Source organism: Taudactylus pleione, unplaced genomic scaffold (genome assembly GCF_031769625.1).
Source record: "Taudactylus pleione unplaced genomic scaffold, aTauple2 ptg000105l, whole genome shotgun sequence".
Classification (NCBI taxonomy): Eukaryota; Metazoa; Chordata; class Amphibia; order Anura; family Myobatrachidae; genus Taudactylus; species Taudactylus pleione.
In genome coordinates this window covers 9,551,220-9,571,396 of record NW_028284507.1, presented here as the reverse complement: position 1 = coordinate 9,571,396, position 20,177 = coordinate 9,551,220, and the positions used below count along the sequence as shown (strand labels likewise).

At 42.3% G+C, this 20,177-nt stretch overlaps 1 protein-coding gene across 4 annotated transcripts in view; it reads left to right on the top strand.

Moving 5' to 3' along the window:
* Window positions 1-14,639, top strand: part of ADD2 (adducin 2) — a 91,232-nt gene extending 76,593 nt beyond the window's left edge. For 2 of the 4 annotated variants that reach the window (XM_088470835.1, XM_088470834.1), the window contains exons 11-15: window positions 3,552-3,671; window positions 4,384-4,473; window positions 5,282-5,447; window positions 5,824-5,949; window positions 10,257-14,639. In XM_088470835.1, coding sequence (XP_088326961.1) covers window positions 3,552-3,671; window positions 4,384-4,473; window positions 5,282-5,447; window positions 5,824-5,949; window positions 10,257-10,534 — 780 coding nt within the window. In that variant the 3' untranslated portion in view covers window positions 10,535-14,639. Of the gene's footprint in view, window positions 1-3,551; window positions 3,672-4,383; window positions 4,474-5,281; window positions 5,448-5,823; window positions 5,950-6,537; window positions 6,572-10,256 lie in introns of all 4 variants that reach the window. The other 2 variants (XM_088470838.1, XM_088470837.1) reach the window with 2 other exon arrangements.
* The last annotated feature ends 5,538 nt before the right edge of the window (window positions 14,640-20,177 follow it).

Below are 20,177 nucleotides of genomic sequence, written 5' to 3'. Positions count from 1 at the left end.
TTTCCATTACCATTTAATTTGTTAACGCCGGTATGCAGCCACTATTTTGGCACTTAACATTAACAATGTTGATATTAATCGATATTGATGGTGACGACATCATTAATGTTGACACCTGGAAGTTGTCGACATTGACAGAATGTCGATATCAGAAATGTCGACATTGTCACAATGTCGATGTTTCCACGATGCTCGGAGTTAGCATTAGGGTTGTCGTAACATTTGGGGACAGAATGAGAAAAAAAAACTAATATGCCGAAGTAACATCCGTGTTGACGTGGTCAATGTTGAGATCATGAACATGTCGACACGTTCAATGATGACATTACAGTTACAGTCAGTGACGTGTGGAGAGGTAAATGGCTGGGGAGGCACTGGCTAATATCAGAGCCAGATTTACAGATACATACAGTCAGGTGCATAAATATTGGGACATTGACAGAATTTTCATATTTTGGCCTCTATTCACCACCACAATGGCTTTGAAATGAAACAAACAAGATGTGCTTTAACTGCAGACTTTCAGATTTAATTTGAGGGTAATTACATCCAAATCAGGTGAACGGTGTAGGAATTACAACGGTTTCTATATGTGCCTCCCACTTTTTAAGGGGCCAAAAGTAATGGGACTATCAACTCAAAAGCTATTTCATGGACAGGTATGGGCTATTCCCTCATTATTTCATTATCAATTAAGCAGGTAAAAGGTCTGGAGTTGATTCTAGGTGTGACATTTGCATTTGGAATCAGTTGCTGTCGACTCTCAATATGAGATCCAAAAGAGCTGTCACTATCAGTGAAGCAAGCCATCATTAGGCTGAAAAATCAAAACAAACCCATCAGAGAGATAGCAAAAACATTAGGTGTGGCCAAATCAACTGTTTGGAACATTCTTAAAAAGAAAGAACGCACCTGAGAGCTCAGCAACACCAAAAGACCCGGAAGACCACGGAAAACAATTGTGGTGGATGACAGAAGAAAAACCCCTTCACAACAGTTGGCCAAATCAAGAACACTCTCCAGGAGGTAGGTGTATATGTGTCAAAGTCGACAATCAAGAGAAGACTTCACAAGAGTGAATATAGAGCATTCACCACAAGATGTAAACCATTGGTGAGCCACAAAAACAGGAAGAACAGATTAGAGTTTGCCAAACAACATCTAACAAAGCCATTACAGTTCTGGAACAACATCCTATGGACAGATGAGACAAAGATCAACTTGTACCAGAGTGATGGGAAGAGAAGAGTATGGAGAAGGAAAGGAACTGCTCATTATCCAAAACATACCACCTCATCAGTGAAGCATGGTGGTGGTAGTGTCATGGCGTGGGCATGTATGGCTGCCAATGGAACTGGTTCCCTTGTATTTATTGATGACGTGATTGCTGACAAAAGCAGCAGAATGCATTCTGAAGTGTTTCGGGCAATATTATATGCTCATATTCAGTCAAATGCTTCAGAACTCATTGGACGGCACTTCACAGTGCAGATGGACAATGACCTGAAGCATACTGCAAAAGCAACCAAAGAGTTTTTTAAGACTAAAAAGTGGAATGTTATGCAATGGCCAAGTCAATCCCCTGACCTGAATCCGATTGAGCATGCATTTCACTTGATGAAGACAAAACTGAAGGGAAAATGCCCCAAGAACAAGCAGGAACTGAAGACATTTGCAGTAGAGGCCTGGCAGAGCATCACCAGGGATGAAAACCAGCGTCTGGTGATGTCTATGCGTTCCAGACTTCAGGCTGCAATTGCCTGCAAAGGATTTGCAACAAAGTATTAAAAAGTGAAAGTTAGATTTAGGATTATTTAGTTTGTCCCATTACTTTTGGCCCCTTAAAAACTGGGAGGCACATCTAGAAAACGTTATAATGCCTACACCGTTCACCTGATTTGGATATAATTACCCTCAAATTAAATCTGAAAGTCTGCAGTTAAAGCACATCTTGTTTGTTTCATTTCAAAGCCATTGTGGTGGTGAATAGAGGCCAAAATATGAAAATTCTGTCAATGTCCCAATATTTATGCACCTGACTGTATATGAACCCGAGGGTACATGTGGGCATTATATAAAGGTGCAGCAGTATATAGTGCTGGAAATTTGGTGTGTTTTGATCAGGGATGTGTGGAAAAGGTAGACAGGGGAGGCAGTGCGTCACCTGCCATACACTTTTTACCCCAGAGTTTTGACTATAAAAATGATTAGAATAATATAAAGAAGATATTTATAATATTTTCTTTATTATTTTTATAGTCAAAACTTTGGAGTATACCTAAGTATGGCAGGAAAGGCTCTGCCTCACCTGAACACACATCCCTGGCTACAGTACTGTATGTCGACAAGATGAATTACATATATACCGAAACCCACCCAACATATATGACACATGGGCCAAATTAGTAATAATTCTTTTAATTCAACAGTTCTGAAATCACTAGATAACTGTTGTCATACTTAGGGCCAAATGTAATAGGGTGAGAGTTTAGCAGTATACTCTCGCACTATTACATTGGTCAAGTTGTATCTTCAAAATGGTAAAACATCTGGTTGAGAGTTTAAATCGTGAGAGTTTTTTGAGTATGAAAAACATGTGAGCTTGCCTGTTCCCGGATTCTATTACATTAGCTGAGTTTAAAAAGTGTGAGAAAACTCTCACATCTCACCCTATTACATTGGCCCGAAGTACTTTACTTTTACAACTTATTTGCTGCATAGCCCACCATCTGCAAAACACTAGACTGTCGATGACAGATGGTTGGGTCGCTTTCACAGTCTGTTCAATCTGCTGCCTTTGACATCCTAGCTCAGGCCTGATCACAATACAATCTCCTGATTGTTATGTTAAATTCATTCATTTTTAAAGGACTGCACCCTGCTTTGCTGTGTCATGTGCTAGGCACATTTATAAAGCATCCTTTACAGTGACTACCTGTAGCACAATAGGATGTGGTGAAGTTGCCCATAGCAACCAAACAGCTGCTTGCTAACATTTATCAAGTACATTCTATAAAATGATAGGTAGAAGCTGATTGGTTGCTATGGACAAATTCTTCACTTGTCCACTTCTCCATTCTTTAGAAGGCTTGCTACATCTCTCCTATAGTCAGGACTGCCAAGAACCGCACCAGGCCTGGGTCATGGGGGTGTGGCCTGATCGCGGTAGGTGTGACCATGCCCCCTTAAGAAAAAAACCATAGCTGCGCGCTGTGAGCCACTCAGCCCAGCACAAATTCAGGGGGGGGGGGGGCACTCCTCACAGCAGGTGGAGGAGCCTGCGCCTGCTGCTGCGCTGTAGCATCAAACAGTCTCCTGTTGCAGCACAGCACGCGGCGGCGTGTGCTGGGCTGCTCAGCTGACACGGAGGAAGGGGGGCGTGGCGTCAGACCCAGGCTCTGTCTGGCCCCTCCAGCAAGCCTGGGTAATTCGTACTCGCTCCCCTTCCCCCCTCTCGGTGCCCCTGCGTATAGACCTGTGATGGTGATCATCTAACGTAGATATTGGATATGGGTCATACAAACTTATTATCACTATATTTCATCCTGCAGTGGCTGAAGGCAGATGAAGTAGTGAAGCCCAGCAGTGGGATGCCCATCCGTATTGAGAACCCCAACCAATTTGTGCCACTCTTCACCGACCCTCGTGAGGTCTTAGAGACCAGGAACAAGGTGTGTTCAAATTTAGTCTGTTTGTACTAGTTATTCACATGTTGTTAATAGCACAATATGACATCAGAACAGATCTGTATATATTGTAGTTCTAATTAAAGCCAGACGTTAATTGCATTAAATAAATAGATCAGGATAGTGGAATACACCATTGTTTTATCCCTCTGCAAATTTGACCTTTGTGCTAATGCAGGGATGGGGAACCTCAGGTCCGGGGGCCATATGAGGCCCCCGGAATCATTTGGTCTGGTCCTGTGAGCTTTTTTATGCTATCCTCATCTGGATAACAGGGTGCCTATAGTGGCACCCTGCAGCCAGAATCTATGCAGCAGTGCCGCCTGGAGCGCCCTTAGGATCCCCGGAGCGTCCTCAGGATGCTTCAGGCATTGCTGTAGTCACTGATGATTGTTGCCCCGTCCCCGTGTGACAACATATGGAGGAGCGAGGTCTAACCCAGGGCTACGAATAATGTTAAATATATCAAAATGGCCTTTGGCAGAAAAAAGGTTCCCCACCCCTGTGCTAAAGGGATAAGAAACCCTACATTGGGAAATTTCAATAGCAATAAAAATAGCAATACTTGTGGAAGATCTACAAATCAAATAGTCACTGTTAAAATGGTTACTGTGTGATTAAGCAAATACAGTAGTTTTAATTTTTTTTATCTCTAAACTTACCTTGTTCACCTTTTTTTTTTTTTTTTTTTAAACAGATCCGAGAGCAGAATCGCCAGGATGTGAAGTCAGCCGGGCCGCAGTCTCAGCTACTAGCAAGTGTAATAACGGATAAAAGCAGAAGTCCGGTATATACATTTTTCCTAAATGCTCACACTACCTAGAAAGTAATGTTTTAGTAGAGTTGCAGTTAATATTTTCATATGTCCACCAAATTAATCAGACGTGATCTGTAACAACAGCAATGCAAATCCCCGACATTAGGTGATAGCGATTCCCAGGTCTATTCGGTCACATTCAACCAAAGATATCTGACCTGCTCCAAAAAGAGTACCTGAAATGTCAACATGCCAATCGCGTCTTTGAAGTGCATGCAGAAACGGCTATATAATACATTATTGCCCTACTTAGAACAGAAGGTATTCACATCATCCTGCAATTAATTAGCAGTAACTCAACAAAACCTAAAACTGCTCCTGTAATTTGTTTTGTTAATCAATGGTATCCTCTAAATCAAAATGCATGTGCATGACATTGATAAAGAGGTTATTACTGTACCCACTTCTGACTAATTTGTTCTTTTTCTTGGCACTCATGTAATGCTCCCTGCTACTTTGTTAACTACCTACCCAGTGATTCCCGTGATGAATGTGCTGTCTGTACTCAGCTATGATCCCTGTTGCATGGAGACCTTTTGATGGTTTTACTGGCCAGAGTCTCCAAGGGGCTTTACATTCAATATATAATTGCACATTATAGTGAGCATAGGTTGGAGGCACAAGTATGTTGAACAGTATGTAGAGACTTTAGACAGTGCTATGCTCATCGGGTAGATAAGTATGATTAATAAAATACTTCTCACAAGAGTGTCTAAAGGGAAATAGGTGCAACTGATTTAAGGGTGGAGAAAGCCTTTCACCTACCTTCTAATTGCAGTCTGCAGACAGTCAGCTGGCTTCCAAAACAGAAACCGAAATCAGGGAGCAGCCTGTGGAGGAGATCCCGCCGGAACCAGAGCCACCCAACCCTTTCAGCCAGCTGACAGACCAAGAGCTTGACGAGTACAAGAAGGAGGTGGAGAGGAAGAAGATTGCCCTTGATGGTAGGCATGACCCATGATTTAAGTTCCAGCTGATTCACCAAACAGATCTTTTAGGTCAAGACAGGTTGTGATCAAGCAAAGCCATGCTGCTATTAGACATGCACATCCTTAATAATGTCCTATGTATTTATCCTATGCACAAATTCCATATGGACTATATTTTAATACTGGAATTATATAACAAAAATAGACTTTTTATTAGCTGATGTTAGTTTTTAGAGATGAGTGGTTCGGATCTCTCTATTAGTTTTTAACACACAAATGGTACTATGAAGTGACTTGAATTGGCCACCTTTGGGGCCACCTATTTAGCAATATTCAGCCTATTGTCAATGTCGCCAGCATTTATGGCCATAATGTCCCTCTGTATGTACAGATCCAGGAGAGAAGGAAGCTGCCGATGAGGAATCCCAGCCGTCACTGGTGACCCCACCTACTTCTCCTGTAAGATCTCCTGCAAAGACCATGGCTCTGACTGTGTCTCCTTCCAAGTCCTCAGACGGTATGTCCCTACATGTCTGGGGCTGTGCTAGAACTCCTGGAAATTACATCATTTAGACTTGAGACCTGACTATGTTGTTTTCACTTCTTATTTGTATAGAGTTTTTTCTATGTTTCTGTTATAGACTATTTTGCTGATGGGTAGGGATAAGGAATTAGGAATATCTCAAACTTCCATTCTGTCAGCAAGTTGAGACTAGTCAAACCAATTATAAGAATTGTTTTATCCAAATATAACTCTGTATAATAGATTCATTTGCTTCTCACCATGGTGTATGATGTCATCCAGGGCAGTCACACTGACCCATGGCCTCACATAGACGTGTGCCTATACACCCTGGCGAGAAGCCTTCCGTACTGGTGTTATTACACAGTATGAGTTGAGGTCTCTATGGTCTTTCTCCATAGACACAGGCTGGGAATATTGCACTCTCTCCATGGAAGTCAGTATTTGACTCTGTCCTGTTCTTCACTTTCTTCTTTAGCTCTTTGTGTATTCATTGTGATCACATGATGTCATTGTGTCTTTGTGTGTGTGTGTGTCGCCACAATGTTTCCCCTTCTCTTTCCATGTGCTGTCTCATGGCAGGAGTGCCCTCAGACTCTGAATACCTGTCTCTGTAGTAAGTATAGATGGCCTGGCTTGCTGCTCTCCACCCTCCCAAGGCTTCTGCTCCCCCAAGAATCACTCCTGTTTTACACTACAGCCATTTGGTTACCATGCAAGGCAGTCTACTTTCAGTCAAACTTTGTAAACAAATTTTTTTTTATATATATATCTCCTTCACTTAATAGACTTAATTTAAATGTCAATGGACCACTGACTGTAGTGTCAAAACATTGATAACATGGCATCCAGATTTTGCAATGTAAAAAGACCACCTTGAGATGGCACACAAGCTCACCTGCCTAGGCCCTGTACAGGCAGTGGATTGGGGGCTATCTTGTAGACAGGGGTTTTTTGCACTACCTAATGCACTTCCTATGAACTAACAATCCAAGCAGCAACTTTTCCCTAATAACACATATTAACATGGAAAAAGTGTGTATATTTTAGCTGCTTGCTTTGTAAATGGTGCTTCTAATGCTAATTTTTTTTTCCCCACAGCAAATACAGTGTTCATTCTAGCACCATGTTCCTCTTTCCTGCCTGGGGTGTCGCTCTCTGCTCTGGTGCTTCTAGCACACTCTGGTTTGTATCTCAGAAGTTTGTAGGTATCAGCTGATGCAACAAACTGTTGAGATACAGACCAGAGTGTGCAAGAAGCACCTGAGCAGAGAGCGACACCCCAGGCAGGAAAGAGGAACTGCACGGGTTGTGACAGGCGCAGGGTGCTACAATGAACACTACTATATAGTGCTAAGCTCTTCCTCCACATAAGATAGTGGGGATATAACAAGAGGTCTACTCTGTGCTTTACTTTTACTGAAAAGGAAGGATTTAAAATAATTTGTGCGATGCTGACAAAGTCAGTGGACATCAGGAAATCTCCATTCGGTGCCATCGCGGTAGAGTCCGTGTGACGTAAGTGGGAGCACTGGTCTGCGCTGGTGTTCTGGAATTTGCACCATTGTGAAACTTCATATTAGCTCATGTAACCACAAATCATGTATTATAAAAGACATGTTATGTGTGAGACATCTGCAGCCAAGATGAGACTATGGGGCTGATGCAGGGCTGAGTGGAAGTCAGTTTTGCAGATGGATTCTACCTGTTTTCTCACACTGCATAATCCAGAACCAAGTATGTACATCTCCACTTGCAGCTGATAGATTGCACCCGGGTAGCAACTGTGCTTCTACATGTAGGCATAGTTTAGTGAGTCCATGTAGATGAAATAGTGTGCTATGCAGATTTGAGCATATACCTAAATATTGTAGCAGGTATGCAGCTGTAGTGCCACTGCACACTGACAATGATGACCGCTATGACACCAACTGAACAGATGGGGATGGTTCTGCAGTACAGCTCTGCAAACAGGCAGTAATCCACATTTCGTTCCGTGCATGCAATGGACCAATGACTGTAGTGTCAGAATGTCCGACTTGCGTTGAATTAAGCATCAGCACATGTACAGTATGTTTGGACTACACTTAAACGTGCCCATACCCTACACACAAATGAATGTAAATGAGGCCCAGAGAGCACTCCATGGCTCAGTCTGTTGCAAATCCAGATTAAAGGTGCAATTTGTAACTCAGGCTGGGTTTTATTAGCATGGTAAGAACAGCTCCCAGGGTTCTCTGGGCAGTAACAATAAAGGTGCAGCTACTCTGACCATCAACCACAATAAAGGGAACACGGTTCAAGTTCCAAGAAATCCCTATCCCCTTTTGAAGGGAAACCATCCTCAGGTGAACCATGGAGAAATCAAATGCTTTCTAACAGCACACAGGACAGCAAATCTGCACCCTTTAGATCTAGTAGAGGCCCTGTGTTTTCCATGTACCAGTTATTGGATAAGTCGTATTGGTCCAGCTCACAAAGTGGGTATATAGGAGACACAAGGAAAATGAGAGCTGTCTGAGTTTGCAGATTCCTGACAAGTATTAACAAAATTGCTTCAGCAAAGCTACAGTGAAACCATTTTAGGTAGCAGGGACAGAAATGGTTTTACAGCAGATTATTAAACCATACTCTCGTGAGCTACCTCAGGTAAGTTCTTTCCTATTTGGTGATTTTCAAATCTTTTCCAAGGGCATTGTAATAGGGGTTATTACGGAATCGGTATGATATACCGTTCAACAGGATGCCGGCGGTCAGAAGACCGACATCAGCATCCCGCTCTTCAAAATCCCGACAGAGGCCGTTAAGTGCCCTAAGCCTCCTCCTCTCCCCCCCTAACCCTATCCTCCCACCGGTGGTGCCTAACCCCCCCCTTCCCGCACCCTAAACTTAACTTCGCCCAGCAGCCTAACCGTAAGCCACCCATGGGGGGTCCCTAATCCTAACCCACCCATGCCCGAGCTATCGCTAGTATACTTAGCTTCGGGGTGCCAGCGTCGGTATCTTGCTCCCTTCAGGATCGCGGCATCTGCTTCCTGACGGGCATCAGGATTTCTGTGTCGGTATACTGATGTCCAGCATCCCGTCCCCCGACATCTTAACACCTATTATCACTAGAGCAAACAGGTTTTGTTAATAAAATAGCTTTTATCAACCATTTACGGATGTGCCAATATTACCAATATTTCTGCCTATGAATTCACCAGGAACTTCACTGAGGTATGAGGCCTATAAAATGACTACTCCTGCTGTGTCTCTGCGGTGTGTACACCATATATATGATATATCCCAACTGTCGCAATGTTTTAGCAGGACAGTCCCAGTTTGCAGAACTCAGGATGTGAGACATGCATGAAAATGGGGGGGGTTCGGGTTCATCCCTAAGTGGGCTTTACTGCATGGTTTGGGCATGGGAAATTAGCAAATTTGGAATGGGTTTTGACTGAGCTTATTGTGTTCCATTATTCCATGTTTGAATATTGGGATGTATGATGTACACTTCATATATATTAGCCAAGCTTACATTCTTGAATGCAGTTTTCAGCTACGCTCATTGAATCAGCACCGTAACTAGGGTGGTGCGACCAGTGCCATGGCACAGGGCACCGCAGGGCAGGGGGGCGCTGTTTGGGCCTGTCACTTTTCCTGTTTATTATCATTCTCACTTGTAGCTTCCTCTTCTTTTATCCCCAGCATCTCCTGACCTCCCCTATCTCTTCCCTGGCCCTTCCCCATGAGGCCATGGCTCTTTTCCAGGTGCACTATCATGTCCATATTTAAACAATGGGGAGGAGGACACACCAATGCTCTCTGACACAGGCACCAAAAAGTCTAGTTACAGCTCTGCATTGAATTATATAATGTAGGTGCTTAATGAACAAATAACCTAACTGGTTTGTTTATTAGTCTATCACTGACCCTTCATGAGCTCCCAGTCACCTAGGAAACGGTTGTTGTGAGTTGATTATTGATTGTGCTTTCAGTATTCTTCTGCACTATAAAAGACCAGATAAATATATAAAAAAGGGCTGAAATCATTTCTAAAGCACAGTAGTCCATAAATTCTAAAACTGTCAATCTTTATTTTGTTTTATTTACTATTTTAAATAATGAAGAAATATATTCTAATTCAATATTGCTTATTGAATTAGAGTACAGTTAAGAAAATGTTAACTGATAGGCTACAGAAGTCTTTCAAGACATTCTGTATTGCTTTTAGGGCTTTAATTTAAAATAAATAAAGCATAATTATAATTTTCTTTTTTTGTGTGTGTGCGTGTCTATATTGTGTATCTTTAAAGGAGCAGAGAGGAAGGAGGATGCCCCAGTAACCACAGAAGCTGCTGAAGAGAAGGTCCAGGCCACTGTGGTGCTGAACGGAAAAGAGGAAGATCAACCTCCTCAGGAGGAAACACCTCCGAAAGTTACAGAAGCCCCCAAAGGGAAAAACGAGACGGTCCCCAATGCCTCCCCAGAGGGCTCCCCCACCAAATCACCCTCCAAAAAGAAAAAGAAGTTTCGCACTCCCTCATTCCTAAAGAAAGGAAAAAAGAAGGAGAAAGAGAAGGCAGAGTCTTGATCTCCCGACCCATAAAACTGTTCTGCCTTGTAGGGTATAGGAGCTCCTTCGCTTCCAGAGAAGGGAGCTTAAACGTACCTATGGACGCAGAGGCCTGATGTGGATGCTTATTCCTGAGGTGTGTTTTTTTTAGGAGATTTGGACAGCCTGTGCCCGGTGCAGCACGGTAAATCCACTGACTCTTGAAACAGATTCCTGCTTAGCTCACAAGAAAAAAAAAACAAAAAAAAACAAATGACATTTTTATAATTGTCTGAACACTATAGCTGGCTTCCGTTCAACTTTCCTCTACGGCTACAATTTATTTATTTATTTTTGTCGTTTTTGGTGTTTCTTTAAAAGGTTTATTTTTGGAGTATTTATGAATGCAATGTGTTTATTTTAGTCGTATGCAAGTGATGGGGGTTACAAAATGGTTGCCGAATGAAGGTGTGGCCTGCCGCAAATGGCCCTGCAGAAATGGAAGGGACAAAAGCTTCTGGGCTGACTACTTAATAATAATTAATATATAAAACGTATTGCCCTTCTATGGGACAGTCACCGTGTCACTACTACTTGCTCATATCAATTCAGTAAAGCAGTACTTGAGATTTTAATCTTATGCTGTAATGCAGTCTCATAGCCATATGGATAGATCAGTTTGGTTATAGAATTTAGCCTGGATGTACCCTGCTACAGACAACCATATGTTGCCAATAAGTGACTAGGTACAAATAGAAAACAAATACTACTATTCTACCATAAGTCACCACAGAAAGTTAAATATAGCCAAGGACCAGGGAATCATTGTGGCATGCAAGTCATCAAAAGGTTTCAGATTTTAAATTAAATAAAAATAAACTCAATAAAATAAAAAAAAATAAGGACTATAAGCAAAAGTAATAGTTTGTAACTGTTACCCATGCATTTTAATTAATTGTGACCCATACACCTGACCACCTATTTATTTTATGCTCCATAGTTAATCTTTGTGACACTTGTGGGTACACACTATAGCGATATATCTGCAGATCGAGTGATCTGCAGATGATGGTCGTTCATACACACTGAACAACCATCATCTGCATGCTGCAGTGGGGCAGGTAGGGGGCATGGCCTATTCGCGGAAGGTGTGGCCACACCCCCATTAAAAAAAAAAACATTTGCGGCACTGCACGCTGGGGAGGGGGACGCTGTGTGCCTCTCAGCCCTGTGCACAGCCAATGGGGGGGCGCGATCATTGTGATCGCTCCTCCCCTTTGGCATAGGAGACTGCTCGGGCTGCTGCTTTAGCAGCCTTGTACAGTCTCCCAGTGCAGCCCAGCACACAGCAGCGTGTGCTGGGTTGCTGTGGATGGGGAGCTGTGCAGGACCCGGGTAGGACCAGCTTGCGGCTCCCCCCCCGTTCTCTCTGCACCCCTGTGTACATACACACTTGCCGATGGACAGATGTGTGCAGACATATCTGTTCATTGGCTGTGCAGCACAGCCAAAGCGATATGTCTGTGAACAACGTACACACTGGCCGATGGGGGCACAATATATTGGCCAATCAATTGATCGGCCAATATATCGTCCAATGAGTGTACCCAGCATTAGAGGGAGATTTATCAAACCTACTAAAGAGGACAAATGGAAGTGTATTACCCATAGCAACCAATCAGCTACTAGCTATCATTTTATAGACTGTACTAGATATATGATAGCTAGAATCTGATTGCCTGCTATGGACTACACCTCAAACTCTTTAGAGGGTTTGATAAATCATTCTCTCACTATTAAGAGCAGTTGAAGAGATTAGAGGGCAGGCAGTGATATTGTGGACTGGACCAATTTTCAGCCCGTATATTCATGAAGAATTTGTGGCATCGGTGAGGCAGGAGCTGCAAAGTGATGTCATTATTTCTCAGTCATTTGATGCATTCTCATGAATCTTAGGTGATTAGGTCACTTTCACGTATATATGTGATAATAACAAAATTGAGCCCAGGGTGGTCGTGCCCCGTATACAGTTGGAGAAAGCTGGCAAGCAGGATACTCACAAAAATAAAATGTATTCCACTAACATTATAAAAGACTAAAAGAAGATTCTTGTGCTGCCCGCTTACTCTGTAAAAATAACGCAGTAAGTAATTAGGGCAGTATGCGCAAGAGAAAGTTTAAATAATTAGGAATAATAACAGAAACCCTAACAATGGAAACTTAATTCATCAACATTTTCTTCTATATTTCACATTTTACCTGAATCTGTTCCACATTTTACTTGCGTAAAGCATCATAACCATGCATGATTCCTTTTCATGTACCAGAGCAGTAGGTTTAAGCTTTATACTCCTCCTCCCACAGGATGTGCCATATGAGGGACCAACGGGAAGATAAGAATAGATCCCAGTAACGGTGATGGCCCATGAGTACTCCCAGGCAGTTCTTAATGGATCAGTGATCGCTAATTAAAGAGATTAAATATTTGTGAAAACCGTTACATACTGTAGAAGAAGTTTTTAGATTAAGACCTCAAACCCAAAACAGAATTATCTTGAAACATATATTAAATATACTAAATGCTCTATATAATAATCACAATATACATATTTGCATATATACACATAATATAGGAGGAATAATAGGGATGACGTATATGAAAGGAAATCCGGTTGAGTAATCTAGTTAATGGGACTCTGTTTACAAACTTTGTATCTCTTCAATTTGTAGCTTTTGGGACCAAACAGAGTGTTTGCTTGCAGTCTTTTCTACTGAATAGGTATGAACTATCCGCGCCTGCACCCATATACTTACATGCATGGAACAAAAGCCTTGTGTAGCTTTGAAAATACAAGTTTCGCCCTTACTAACAAAGAAATTGTCTACTAATTGGTAAAAATGAATGCATAGTTTACCATGTGCTGTAACCAAACCCTTAAAGCAGGTACAAGCTGTAGCTGGAGCATCATGGGATGTGTAGTTTTGTAATTGTTGGAGTACCCAAAGTTGCCTGATCCTGCTTTAAACAGTGCAATTCATCTCCACGCAGTAGAGGTGGTCTTTTAATGGATTAGGCAATATTCTTACAAATGCAGCCTATCAATTCACTAGGACACAGTGACATCATTGAGATATGATGCATTAATGACCGTGACATCAGTGAGGCAAGAAGTGTATATGATGTCACTACTTTCCAACGAATTGATAGGCTCCATTCACTTGCCTAATGGCTTATCACCCAAGATGTCTGCCTCTACTGAATGTAAATAGTGGGTACACTACACAAACCTGCAAATTGTTAGTAATACCCCTTTTCCACTAGCTCCAATAACCCGGTTTTTGCACATGAGCGCGCAGCAACTCGGGTTATTATGCTGTGTGAAAGGGCAGGGTTGAAATAAGCCGGGTCGAGTGCCCCGGCATTCAACCCTGGTCACAAGAAGGGTTGAACGCGTGTTCAACCCTGCTCGTGATGCAGTGTGAATGGGTAACCCGGGTCAATGTGACCCGGGTCCAGTTCTCTGTAGAGGAAGAGCCAGCGCTTGGAGATCTCCAAGCGCCGACTCATCACGTGATGCCGATGACATCATCGACCCGGCATTAGTGTTGGGTAGGGCCTCCTGTTTGACGGGTCTCAGCCAGGTCGTGCCTAGGATGTGTGCGTAAACATAATCCTGGGTGCGACCCGGCAATCTAGTAGAAAAGGGGTATAAACCTGAATCTCAGGAGGTTATACCAATCCCTTCTCCAGTTCTGCCTTATTAAAGACTGCTAATACACAGACATTCGTCACCTTTTCTGTACTCAATGTTTGAGTAGATAAGCGCTGTGTCCTGCTAAATATTATTTTCTGTATGCGCAATTCAACTGCCCTTCGCTTGAATGAGCCCACTAGCATAATATTGTGTCTTGTATACCACTTTGGGATGTGTGATGTCTGCCAATTGTAACAATGGTGTTCTTTAGTGTCTCCTTTTATGTATATAAATTTTCACAAATGACATTACCCTGTTCTAGTGATACCTGAAGACGGTGTAAATATAACCTCCGGGCTGCACGGGCTTCGTTCGCTGTGTTCATCCACTGGAGCCTCTCTTTACTGCTGTACCTGCAAAATAAATTGAATTCACAGTGGGATGTTAAACCTCAGTGTGTGGTCTTTGTTTAATCATATCAATGTTTTTATATAAACGAAAGAAATAGCATCTTGCAGGGGTGTAACTAGGTATTTAAAGGCCCCATAGCAAAAGTTTGTAAGGGCTCCAATGGTGAACAATGTATATAACACATGTAACTTTGAAACAAGGAAGATGGACCCCATTGTAGCTGCCCCCCTTGCACCTATGGTAGTTATGCCCATCTTGGAGCTATTGTACAGGGCAAGAGACACTATTTTTTTATTTGACAGCTTTCAGAAGAGTGGACAGTACACAGGGATGTCTGATGTATTACAGTTAGTAAATTATGTGTGCATGCTAAAGTTCTGTTTGGAAAAATGTGTCTTGTTCATAAAACAAGTCACTTTTTCTTCAATGGCAGGTGAAACGCGTAGGTGGTAAATGATAAGTCACAGGCAGTGGGAGTCGAGGATTGAAATAATTATTTAGCACAGGAAATAATAATCAAACATCTCAGTTAGAATTTAAACTTTTGTCAGGAACCAATATTCTATCCATAAGCTTACCATAAATATGGATCATTTTTTGAAGCTTTTATTACTTAAGAATCATAGTTTAGTTTCCGGGTTTCAATTTTCCATAAGAAATATTTTTCCACAAGGTGCATGAGTTTAAGGTAGAACTTGTTATGTTAGTGTATTTTTCCTCTGGTGGTTCCATTGCCATTTTGAATACATGATCTGGTACTCTGGGCTTGATTCAGAGATGTTCGTTCATCCGATGGCGAACGTACATCTCCGATGATTGACATGCTGCAGCATTTGTGGGACGGAGCGGGGGCGTGGCTGGTCACTGTTCCCGGAAACGGGGGCGTTGCCCCTGATTTCCGGGAGGGACGAGGCCAGGTTCTGCATCGGTGGATGTGGATTTCTGACCAAAGGAACAACCATCACGGCGATGGTGATCCCAGCCTGTGATGCTGGTCACAGTGCTGGGGTCGCAAATGAAGCAAGGAAGTGTCTGACACCTCCTTCTGCATTTGCACAAGAGATGGAATGATTTGCACAGCCGCTTGTGTGCAGCTCTGCAATTCTGTCCATCTTTGAATCAGACCCTCTGTCTGTATACACCACTGTCAGTGGACAGAGGTGTGGACACTGTGAGAGTACTACACATAGTTATGTGTACCACTCCATAGTGCCAATTCGATTCCTAGCACTGACACCAATGAATAGAACATATTTATCAAGTAAGTGAAAGTTATGAATATAAACAGTAAACACAACATTTACTACTTACTTAGTACAAAGTTAAGATACATTGTTCAGTTTCGCCCCTGCCAATCCATTGAAGCGATGAGTATTGTAAATAGTAAAAGGCTATTGAAGGTCAATGACCAAGACACAATACAGAAGGAAAGGAATGCTCAATCGGCAAAATCAACTCAAAGAGTAGTAAACATTGACATGGAAAAGGACCATATTAATGGAGGGAGGTGAACGGCGTGGGTGACTGCATAAAATAAAGGGAAGAGATAAGATAAACAAAAAGAAATGGGTGGATTATACCAGACTGGCTATTCTGAAGAGAGGGGGGGGGGTGTTGGCGAACTGCTGGCATGCCAGTGTGTTAAACCACCCTTGCAGGGGTGTACATAAATTATCCACTGCGATGCCATACGCAACTTGAGTGCTCAGTGCGTGCGATGAGAGTAATTCCTGAGTAAGGTCTGACCTTGTATAAGTGTGTGTGAGTCTTGCTAAACATTATAAATGTGTGTAAGGTAAGGTGGGCATCCCTGTGTCGTACTGCGACAACATGGCGATTGCAATAGATTAGCATATCACCGCAGACTGCATGCGTAACCACAGTTGCGATCTGTAGTGAATCAGGCCCTAAGTACTCCGCCACCATCTAGTATTCATTTGTTTTTTGGTAATGTGTTGCCAGAGGGGTTCCTAAACAGAGAAGAAAGCATTTGGGATTCAAAAGGATAGTGGTCCTGGAAGATTGAGGATATTAAATTGTGGTCAATCAGCGTTTAGGTAGCTAAACCAGATATGGAGGGAACTGCCTTCTGATAGCCTGCCGCTCCATCATCTACGCTAGAGAACATCTCATGAGTAACACGGGACAAAGAGGGGGGCGTCAGCTCAGAGTACAGAGCAGATAGTCTCTTCGGGGAAGATTTTCTAGAAGCGTTTCGAGGTCTGATAAAGAGGCACTTTTTTTATCGTGTTATGGAAAGGTCGAAGTTGGAAGAAGTTCTTGTCAGGGATATTAATTTTGGGCAGAATTTCAAAAACGGACAGGAATGAGTGGTCTTGGGTTAAAACGATTAAATATCTGACGCCACCCATCAGCAACTGACTGGATGGGGAGAAACACACACAAAATGGAGGGTTGTTATAAATCATAATGATAGAAGAGCAGGGGAACAGTGAATATTGGGCCTAATACAGAGTTGAATGCAATGCTGATGTTTTCGCAAATAGATCCGATTTTTTTGCCACTGCACATACGTCTGTCGCACTGTGCATGTGTTGAGGTACATTACCGTAGTCGCAAGCCGCGATTTATTTATTCGCAGTGTGATTGACAAGCAGGGAGCATTTGGAGGAGGCAACAGGGAGTATCAAATAAAAACGCAGGCGTGACTCGACCATTTCGGGGGCGTCACATCCTGCGTCTGCGATACTGTATGCTGAAAATTTGGCTCCAGCATCTCAGGTACGGCGCCCGTTCTAAGTCACTATAGACTCACTGAAGGAGTTGATGTTTGCCTGATCTGCGTCTGATGCTGCCTATGTGTACACAGTTGCAGACAGCTCGCAAATGCTCTGGTGGACGTCCCAGTACAAGTCCCGGCTGGAGCACATCCTCAGCTGACGGTTGGCACAATTCCAAATTGTCTAAAATTGGGAAGAGCAGGATGATAAAGAACAATTTTAGGGTGCTGAAGTCAAGGGAAGCAGGAGAGGGACGTCGCCAAGTACAGTCCCAGGCCCTCCACTTCAATCAAATACCAGACCATCACAGCCAGGATAGTGCCAATTATTATATAGCTGTGGTTAAATGCATCTATTCGAATAGATGCATTTAACCACAGCTATATAATAAACACTAATTCCATCTAAGATGTGCTTCCTGTGTAAACCTATCAATTAGTATACTATGTATATTGATTGTTAAATGAGATATCATACAGTAAAGGACACGGATGAACTGCTTCTAACCAAGGTTCATATGAGACTACTTTATATTGGATATATAATTAGGATACAGCGCTGAATTTTCATGTGATCGAATAGCTGCTTTATACCACAGCTATATACTAAACATTTATCCCATCTAAGAGTTGCTTGATATGCAAATTTATCATTCAATAAATGTTCTATATTGATTACTGAATGAGACACTTAATGTGGATGTAATTATAATTTACAAACTAATTATGGCACTTCTATTTATTACTGAGGAATGCAGAATATGATAGTTACAATCTCCAGAACTCTCATCAATGGTAACTGTATCCATTATATTTGGAAGTAACTATCTGATATTAGTAACAATTGTTACACTTGGATATAGAGATACAAAGTTACCTTACTGTAAGCAATAATTTTACTAGTTAGAGAATATCTAATACAGTGGTCTCCAACCTGTAGCTCGCAGTCTTAATTTTGGTAGCTCACCTAGCTGCAGTACTGCCGAGTAAACTAGGAGGATGTGACCTCTGACGCATGCTCCCAACATTATATCGGCGCCATGGGTGGAGCCACAGGGAACCACGTCAGGTGATTGCTGCAGCTGTGGTTAAACCCACAGTGTCTACGCTATGGCCGAGCGAGTGACTCCTGCCCAGCCTTGCCTATGCAGTATCTTTTGCTCCTCTACTAAAAATGTACCTCCTTGGAGCCGGTAATTAACAGTGAAATGTGACTGTGGTTAAATTTTATTTACAAACTACAACAATATCACTGTAATAATTAAATGCATTTTTGTTTTCTATGAAACAGTTTTTTTTTTAATTTTCTTTAAATGACCTTCAATTGTTCGGTTATTAGCCAGATTTTTTTCTACAATTTTAGTAGCTCTTTAGGAGGTTTCATTTTACTAAAGTAGCTCAAACCTCAATTAAGGTTGGCGATCACTGATCTAATACATCCTGAAGTGTGAACACAATGGGTTTCTACTGAGGATATTCGAAACCTATATGTGAGAACGTACCATATATACTTGAGTTAATAAATAACAAACTAGACGACAACAAAGGATGATCATTTATATAATTTATTGGGAGACATCAAAAAGACACTCTACTATTTAAAAGAATTTCAATTATTTTATTTTAATCCTTTTCCATACTTTATACACTATACTTACCTGATTTTTATGCAGATATTTCGCTATGCTTTTATATTAATTTGAATTTTTTTTAAAAACAAATGAATAAATGTTACATTTTATTATAAGTGCGCCACTTACAGATTCCCTTTTCTCTCCCTCAAACTGGTCCTGGTACTGTATGGGTAAAGCTCATTGAGTCCTATTGGAGAAAAGTGCTATATAAATAAAATGATTACTATTATTATGATGATGTAAACACAAAGATACTTACAATTTTGGAGATGCCAGTTAAAGGGAAACATATGTATGAGGAAAACCATGACTGGCCAAGTATAAAGCAATATTGTGCTTGGTGGTCCCTTCCCTGACACCAGTAAACTGTGGACTGGATAGTATTCTCACAGAGATGGGTTATATTATATGTGCAAACATGAGAGGAGAGACAGGGCAGCTTTATCTCTTTCAATTGTCCATCCCAAAAGGAGATAAAATAGTGCCGTTCATTAGGACTGCCGAGACAGTGAGTAGTATAAGGCCATTATGCCACCTACAAACTCACCAGAGAGGCCCATTGACCCAAGAATTAAAAATGCAAACAACCAAGAAATGTGATCAAATATCAAAGCGGCATCATGAAGTATAGTGAGCTGCTGACCGGGATTCACATTGTTCCCCTTTGTAGCGCAGCTCAACCCCACCCCCAGGATCCTGATTGGCCTGGGGCTGGGGATCATCCAACAGGATGAGAGAAAGATTCGGGGGCCACCACTCCATGGGTACCTAGCTCTGCCTGCAGTGCTTGCGGCTAACCCCCACCCCTTTGGAGCATGCATAGTATTTTAATCTATTTTAGTGGATTGGAGCATGGCCATGCCTCTTGGATTTTGGCCACCCCCCAGTACCCATTCCCGACCCCGCACTTGAGAGCCCTGCCTCCAGCTCCCATTCCTGCCCCTTTGGCACAAAGAGTCATGAGTACAAGTAGCATGGAATAAAAGAGCAAGTTGTCACCAGCTCAGATTTTGTCACCAAGCAGTGGTGATAGTGGTGATGAATGATGCACACTATATCCTGAGAGGCTGGGGGCTGCATGATACGAACGGGGGCATGACAGGTGGTCACACGCCAAAATGTGGTTCAACAGGGGCGATGCTTTGTAGGCATAAGCCATGACCCTTCCGCAAGCGCACGCAAGCATACCAGAGCTGAAGAGG